At 36.4% G+C, this 8,800-nt stretch overlaps 1 protein-coding gene across 1 annotated transcript in view; it reads right to left on the bottom strand.

Moving 5' to 3' along the window:
• LOC108850468 (alpha-barbatene synthase-like) overlaps positions 1-8,800 on the bottom strand; it is a 27,317-nt gene continuing 18,517 nt past the window's right edge. Inside the window, exons 2-7 of the mRNA XM_057009829.1 lie at positions 1,863-2,145; positions 1,407-1,788; positions 1,104-1,322; positions 886-1,024; positions 553-801; positions 1-483 (exon numbers count right to left, since the gene is read on the bottom strand). Of these exons, the coding sequence (XP_056865809.1) occupies positions 193-483; positions 553-801; positions 886-1,024; positions 1,104-1,322; positions 1,407-1,788; positions 1,863-2,145 (1,563 nt within the window). The 3' untranslated portion in view covers positions 1-192. The remainder of the gene's footprint in view (positions 484-552; positions 802-885; positions 1,025-1,103; positions 1,323-1,406; positions 1,789-1,862; positions 2,146-8,800) is intronic.

The raw sequence follows: 8,800 nt of genomic DNA on the forward strand, positions 1-8,800 counted from the left end.
TTGACGGATAAAACCCACTTCGGACCCACGTTTTGAAAATTAAATGTTTATAATTTTTCCTTATATTACACCAATTAGGAAAAAGCATGGCAGCGATTCAGTGAGTGGCAAAGCTTTCTTTACATGTCCAATAACTTTCTTGACAGGACCACATATTGTGACCTTATATTCGTGTAAAACTCTCGAGTTTACTTAAAGATGAATTGGATCAACAAGCAATGCAATCATGTATTCCTTCAGTTTTCCTCCGCGGTGATTGTAGACATCATCAGATGTACACATAACATCCAGCATGCGTCCGAAATTAAGGACTAGCATAACTGAGCGTGAAACGTTTGTTGGCTTTAAGCATTCTTCGTTTATAATTTTGTTGACATCCCCAATCATCTTCTGGATTTCTCTAATGGCTTCTTCTTTGGTGACTCCATGTTGCTTTATGTAATAATGGAGTGCGTTTGCAATGTATCCACTATTCATATCCTCCTGATCATACCACCAGCCAGTTAAATAACAAAACAAAATGTTGACTAACCTAAACCTTTGTATTTGTACCTCGAAGTCCATAATGTCATCCATGAGACGTGCTTTCCTGGCTATATGTCGGACAACATTTGGTCGAGACATTAGCCATTCAAAATCGATCTTCTTACCGGCCTCTCCAAGTCCCATAATATAACATGCTATGCCTGAATACACACCGCCTGCAGCCCCACCAGTTTCTATGTACTCATCAAAGTTAGGAACATGACCGGTTCGTGCCCATTTGAGAAGCTCAAGGTCTGATCTTGCGAATATTTTGAACTGCTTGATTACAAAGAAATTTAAACTTCACTACCAGTCAATCAAAGGTTGATTTGGTCATTTTGAATAATTATAGTTTTTGACCTCTTCTATCATATTCTCCAATGCAAAGGATCGTCCTTGTAACTTCAATATTTCTTCAAACTCTTTAAAAACATACATCACAAGTTTGAAGGTCGTCTTCATGAGACTCTGACAATTTTCCATGTAATCAGGATCCCATCTGTTCACATAAAAATGGAGAATTGGTTTCCTGTCATGAAATAACATAAAGCTTCCCAAGGTATATATAACTGAGGTACCTTTCAAGACAATCAACCAGGCTTTCAACTTCTGGAACTGAACCATTATCACAAACATCGTCTAGAAAGGTGGCAGCTAAGGTAAACTTCGCCGACATAATTCTTGCTAGTGAGAATTTTGGCTCGAAGTACATCATCAATGCCGAGAACCAGCTCTCCAGTGATCTTTCTCTGATGCCGAGTGGGAGGTTCTTTACATGGTCTAGTCCTTTCCACCACCTACATAAATATAAACATGTCAAGTATGTGCAAGGTACAATAGTCCTAGCATGCTCTTAAAAGACAAATAACTTATTGACACACATTATGACTGTTTTTAACTCATGGATATAATGAAGCCGCAAGAACTTGAAATTGAGCTTTGCTAGCTTGAGTAATGTTTCATCGTGGTGCTCTTCTTGTTCATAGAATGAAATATACTCTGTTGCAACAATAACTTGGGTTTTCCGGTGCTGAGGTATGTGAAGAGCATTTTGTACATGCTTTAAAACATGTGGTGGGCTTTCTCTGTGACCAGAAGCTAGTGGTTCTAAGTGATCTAGTGAGAAGCTTAATGCTTCATCCAATATATGATCTGTCGTTGTCCTGAAGTGAACTGCTTCGTATAAGCTTAGCAAACCCTTGACATCATCTATTAGACACTCTTTGAACTTACCATCATTTCCCTTGAATCTATTGAAAACATCTGCATGAAAAGAATAATTTAACTTTTAGTTTAACGAACATATCTATATTAATCAAAATGCTAAATTATCATACCGGAAGGCATGTTGTGACCATATGTTCTAAAAGCCCGGAACATTATGGAGATCGTGTACAAATCATTTTCACCATTAATCAAATCTTCCATCTTCTCAAAAGCGTGTTTGAGGGTCTCTTCGATCTCCCTCTCAAAATGATAAGCGAGACCAAGACTGCCCAGAAGATGAATTAAGAGTATATTCTTCTTCACTGCATCTTCCTCTTTGGAAGACAACATGAAAAATCGCTCTCTCACTTTAGGTTTTACTACCTCAATCTCTGTAGAAAGGAACTCAAGATCCTGAAAGACATACAAGTCAAAGATTTTTATAGAGTTCTAACGCACATAGATCACAGAGAGATTTTCTAAAATCTGTATAAAATACACCAACTATATTTACTTTAATCTAAAATATTTTTAAGTTTCAAACTACATTTAAAAATCTCTAAAATTCAAAAAAGAATCTTAAAATTTAAATTTATAATGATTTTAAGAATAAAATTAACTAAATTTTGAATAAAATTCTAAAATTTAGAAACCTTAATTTAAAATAAAATAAATAAACTACTTTTAAACTTAAGAAAACAAACTAAATTTGAAATTAAAACTAAAATTAATATTATAATTTTTAAAGATTTTACAAAATTTAATTACTTTTATTTCTAAAACCTAAAATAAAATTATAATTTAAAGACTGTTTTTTGAATTTTAGATATTTTAAGATAAATATAGTCTGGGTATTAAAATGAGTACATTTTAAAAGTAAATGTATTAAAATGAGTGAAACAGTTAGATAGTATTAAATTGGTTAGAAAAAAATAATTTGGATATTAAAAAGGTAAACAAAATTTAGTTGGGGTATTATTATAGAATTTCTCTGTTAACTTAGCGCTTTAGAAGTACCAAAATTTTAAAATATTATTAAAAAGAAGTGTCAATGACACCCTTCTCCTTGGTATAAATCATTTTTTGTCTAAATTTTCTCCTTTTTATCCTTTGTATTTCTGAAAATTAATGAAATAAATACTTTTGTGAAACAAAAAAATATTAAAAATATAAACAATTGATAAAACACCTATATACACATGCTGGTATTTTTATTTTTTTTCAAAAAGTTCATAAATAAAAATTTGAAAATACGTTCTACTAAAGGTAGAAAGTGCCTTCTGATATTGGAAGTTTTCAAGGCTCCCAAGTCAAATGATAGTATAAAAGGTTGTCGAACCACAGAGAACTAGTGATCTATAGCACCAAGAATACACAAACTCTCTTAATCTAAGCAAACGAGAAGATGGATGATGGTAACAAGCTAGAACCTACTAATATGAACAAGGCGATCTCAAATCCAATCTAGAAACTAGTGCAAGAACTCAATCAAATGCTAAGGTGGACTCATGGGACTAGGGACTTGATTTTGGGTGACTAAGATCCAAGCTAGAGTGGCAAACTATCAAATCAACACTTTCCTTATGCCTAGACACAACACTAAACAAGCTCTTTCTCAAGATGAATGCTCATTTGCTTTAGTAATTCAAGCATCAAATCTCTTCGGTTGAATATTAATAAAGCAATCATTATGGACAAGTCTAATAGCAATCTTAGCCTCTTTAACAACAAATCTCTTTGGCAAAGTAGACTAAAAGCATTGAAGAGTTGGTTCAGACATTTCATCATACACCTTTCGGGCAGGAAATGTCTAAGGATCTATTTTAGTATGATCAAGACTAAAATAGCATTAAAAACCCTCAACAAGCAAAGAAAGAAGTAGATCTAACATTAAACACCCTAGATCTTCACTAATCACCCTTAATCACCCTAACCCATGAATCCAAAATGTGTCTACTCTCTAATCTCTATGATAAACCTCAAATCCATATGGGATTCAAGGCTAATCATGTTAATGATTAAGAGAAACAAGATATAAGATGAAGAAATTCCTTAGATAATCAAAAGGTTCAAGCTTTTACAAAATGAGGCAAAGTCTAGAGAGAAAATGAGATGATTACAAAGATTAGGTCTACAAAGTATTTATAGTAGCTAGAAACATAAGGATAAAAGAGTAAAAACAAGTCTGATAAACTCTCAAATGCTAACTATGAAAATGGTCGCAACTGCCTTTTGGCGCTGACAAAAAGCCGTTGAGGAGTGCAGAAACCCGCTGGGATATGCACACCGGCTTCTCGTCACGTTCACCAAGCCGCTGCAACATCTCGAAGTCGGGCAGGGAGGGTCGATTTTCTCCAGCGGTCTGGTGAAGCCGCTGCACCAAAAGCCGCTCCAACACTTAGAATTTTCAGCAGAACTTCTGCACCGGCTTCTCGTCAGGACGCCAGGCCGCTGGGTGACGCTAGGCCGCTGGGTGATGTGCATCGGCTTCCTGCAAGGTCAAAATGCCGCTGCCTGTCACATGAAGCCGCTGGGACACTTGGTCATCACACCATGAACTCGAAAAACACCAATCTTGCCTCCAATCCACCTCCAATTGCTCCAAAGTCACCATTTGGCATCTCCATCACCTGATAAGAACAAATGCAATGCAATGCAAACTAAACAAGTCTAAATGCTATCCTAGATGATCAAAATGCATGATAAATGAATGATAAAATCTATTAAAAACACAAGATATCAACTCCCCCAAACTTGTCCTTTACTTGTCCACAAGTAAACTTTCAAGAACTTATTTGGAGAAGAGGTTTGAAAATGAGAGCTTATAACCAAAAGAAACACTTTCTAGCCTTCAACTTGACATCCTAAGGAAAATATAGCAAATAGCATGAGCAAGAATTTTTATTACACTCTAGCTTCTCAAGACCTATCCATACTCCTATACTTCTACACAAGTTGCAATGCTTATCCATCAACAAGCTCTTTAGACCAACTCTCACATTCATTTATACAAACACATAAGGTGAATACTTGCAAATGGGCACATGATCCTAATCATTTGGCTTGGTGAACAAAGTGGTCAAATGTGAATGAAAACAATGGCTCAAATAAATCATTTCAAAGTGGCAATCACTCAAGAACAAGGAGCTTGATCATTATGCAAAATTTATCTAAGACCAGGAGCAATTTATGCATACATAGATCCATTCTCATCATTCTACCCTTTCCTAAGTGATATAACAAGCTTCACCCCTATTCACATTCATCCCAATACCCAAAGTAACCCACTTTATCACACTCACCTCATGAACTCTTTAACAAAACCATCTAAGGATCTTTTATTAACTTTCCACAACTCTTAGCTCTATCTACCTTCCCACCATCTTATTGATTCATCATTTTGTATTTATTTTTTTTTTTTTTTATATTGGGGGAAGGTTCAAATAGACTAAATCTAGAGATTTCTTATTTTTGATCCTTAGTGGCTTCTTTTCTCAACTTTTTGATCATCTTTCTCATCTTTCTTTTCTCCCAAACCCAAGATAACAAACTTTAGAATAAACAAACCCACTAACCATCCTAGATGCTAACTCAAATGAGGATCCTATGCTAGCAAGAGATGAGAACAAATCTATGTCGCTCCCAATACTCTCAAGATTTTGCACATGACAAGCTATCAAAAAGAAGGCCTCACTCAAGCAAATCAATGTTGGTCTCAAAGAATGGCTAAGGGTTTAGGGGTATGAGAGTTCCATTTGGGTTAACAAAGGATAATGAATGGAATAAGATAACCCAAATGCGTATGAGATCCATGATCAAGTATGCAAGTGCCCATATGCAAGAGAGATTAAGTTCATTAAGTTCAAGTTCAAATTGGAGTTGGCTTTCAAGAGCAATGCCAATATCAAGCAAGCAACATGTTTCAAGAAGAGAGTTCAAGGCTCGAAACTTACAAGCTCTTTTAAGAGATGCTCAAGCTATTTGATATGTTTAACTAAGGTGTCAAATTGAGTTCTAGACATGTGCTCTTTACAAGGTTTCTCCCAATGCATGAATGCAATATAAATGCTTCTAGAATTTTTTTTTTTTTTTATGCAAATAAGTATGCAATGCAATGCATGAGACTCATGACAAGAAAACAAAACAAAAAACAATGTGAGATAGTAGACTCTCCCCCAAACTTACTTCACACAGTCCCTTGTGTGAGAGTAAGCTCAAAGAAGAGATCTAAGGGAAGGAAATAAACATGATAACTAATTATTTACAAGGGTAGAGTGGCACATACTTGGAGTTTATTGTCTGAATTGGGTGGTAGAGGACCCTTGGCCTCTTGTTTGTTGCACCGGTAAACATAGGCTGAAGTGGAAATGAAGACTTCTCTTATCTAGAGATACACCCAACCTGAAAATCTCAACCATACTTATTAAACAACTTAAAAGAAAGAAAGATAAAAAAAATATATATACAATGGATAAACATGGGACTTCCTCCCAAGTGAGCTTGTTTTAAGTCTCTAGCTTGACTTTGTGTGCATGCTAATCATAGGTATCAAAAGGCTGAGCCAATGCACCTTTGGTCCTTCTCCTACAAGAACAAGAAACCAAGTGCGCAAAGGAGCACACTACTGTCCATAGAAAATAGACAGATTTTTCATCAAAGAGCTTCACTATAGATGAATCATGAAATATGAGATGCTCTTTGATGTTTAAATAGGCTTGAGAATCAAATGCATTTGGTGGAAAGATAAAGTCAACTACTGGTTCAAACGAGGTTTTAACAAAGTAGTCAACTCTATCTCCATCAACTGAATAAAACACAATGTTCACATTCTCATGATTATTTTTGACAAGGGGGTTTTCTATCTCAAGCAAGAGCTTATCCACATCAAGTTCATCCCCTGTATCAGCAAGAGAAAGAAGAGGTCTAGGTTCATTAAGAATCAAAAACTCAGATTCGAGATCAAATGAAGCACATAGATAGCTCTTGTCAAAACAAACTTCAATATGATCTCTAGCAAGCTTTTCTATTCTCAACTCATCTAGCTTCCTAGTTTCACATATCAGATCAAGACATTCATTGATGAGCACAAGAGAATCATGATCATGGGCAATGTTTTCACCACAAGGCGAGCATATTTTCTCAAATTGAAGTTCTAAAATGGAAATTTCTATACCTTCCAGCTGGAGTGGTGGAGCCCAATCCATTACCTCTTTAAGGTCATAGGCAACATTAAACTCATACTTTGTAACCTCCCTTCCTTCAAGCTCTGCTCGATCCTTAATAAGCTCCAACCGGATCCTTCGTGCTAGGGATGTCTTTGCCGAACCTGGGTACTCCTTCTGAAGCTCATATAACATCACAAGTTGTGCTGGTGTGAGTATACTTGCATCAAAGTCATCTTGAATGTGATATTCAAATGTGTCTTCCTCTTCTTGTGGCTCCCCATGGTAACTTGAAGCCATCTCTACAAATAACAAAAGCTAGAAGAAAAGGTTAGTAAATGTACAAAAGCAAAACAAAGCAAGAAAATAAAGCTTAGTCTCAAGAAAGATTGAAATCCTAATGATAAATCTACTAGTTCCCCGGCAACGGCGCCAATTTGATATTGGAAGTTTTCAAGGCTCCCAAGTCAAATGATAGTATAAAAAGGTTGTCGAACCACAGAGAACTAGTGATCTATAGCACCAAGAATACACAAACTCTCTTAATCTAAGCAAACGAGAAGATGATGATGGTAACAAGCTAGAACCTACTAATATGAACAAGGCGATCTCAAATCCAATCTAGAAACTAGTGCAAGAACTCAATCAAATGCTAAGGTGGACTCATGGGACTAGGGACTTGATTTTGGGTGACTAAGATCCAAGCTAGAGTGGCAAACTATCAAATCAACACTTTCCTTATGCCTAGACACAACACTAAACAAGCTCTTTCTCAAGATGAATGCTCATTTGCTTTAGTAATTCAAGCATCAAATCTCTTCGGTTGAATATTAATAAAGCAATCATTATGGACAAGTCTAATAGCAATCTTAGCCTCTTTAACAACAAATCTCTTGGCAAAGTAGACTAAAAGCATTGAAGAGTTGGTTCAGACATTTCATCATACACCTTTCGGGCAGGAAATGTCTAAGGATCTATTAGTATGATCAAGACTAAAATAGCATTAAAAACCCTCAACAAGCAAAGAAAGAAGTAGATCTAACATTAAACACCCTAGATCTTCACTAATCACCCTTAATCACCCTAACCCATGAATCCAAAATGTGTCTACTCTCTAATCTTCTATGATAAACCTCAAATCCATATGGGATTCAAGGCTAATCATGTTAATGATTAAGAGAAACAAGATATAAGATGAAGAAATTCCTTAGATAATCAAAAAGGTTCAAGCTTTTACAAAATGAGGCAAAGTCTAGAGAGAAAATGAGATGATTACAAAGATTAGGTCTACAAAGTATTTATAGTAGCTAGAAACATAAGGATAAAAGAGTAAAAACAAGTCTGATAAACTCTCAAATGCTAACTATGAAAAATGGTCGCAACTGCCTTTTGGCGCTGACAAAAAGCCGTTGAGGAGTGCAGAACCCGCTGGGATATGCACACCGGCTTCTCGTCACGTTCACCAAGCCGCTGCAACATCTCGAAGTCGGGCAGGGAGGGTCGATTTTCTCCAGCGGTCTGGTGAAGCCGCTGCACCAAAAGCCGCTCCACAACACTTAGAATTTTCAGCAGAACTTCTGCACCGGCTTCTCGTCAGGACGCCAGGCCGCTGGGTGACGCTAGGCCGCTGGGTGATGTGCATCGGCTTCCTGCAAGGTCAAAATGCCGCTGCCTGTCACATGAAGCCGCTGGGACACTTGGTCATCACACCATGAACTCGAAAAACACCAATCTTGCCTCCAATCCACCTCCAATTGCTCCAAAGTCACCATTTGGCATCTCCATCACCTGATAAGAACAAATGCAATGCAATGCAAACTAAACAAGTCTAAATGCTATCCTAGATGATCAAAATGCATGATAAATGAATGATAAAATCTATTAAAAACACAAGATATCACCTTCTA

The sequence above is a fragment of the Raphanus sativus genome, chromosome 4 (genome assembly GCF_000801105.2).
Source record: "Raphanus sativus cultivar WK10039 chromosome 4, ASM80110v3, whole genome shotgun sequence".
Classification (NCBI taxonomy): domain Eukaryota; kingdom Viridiplantae; phylum Streptophyta; class Magnoliopsida; order Brassicales; family Brassicaceae; genus Raphanus; species Raphanus sativus.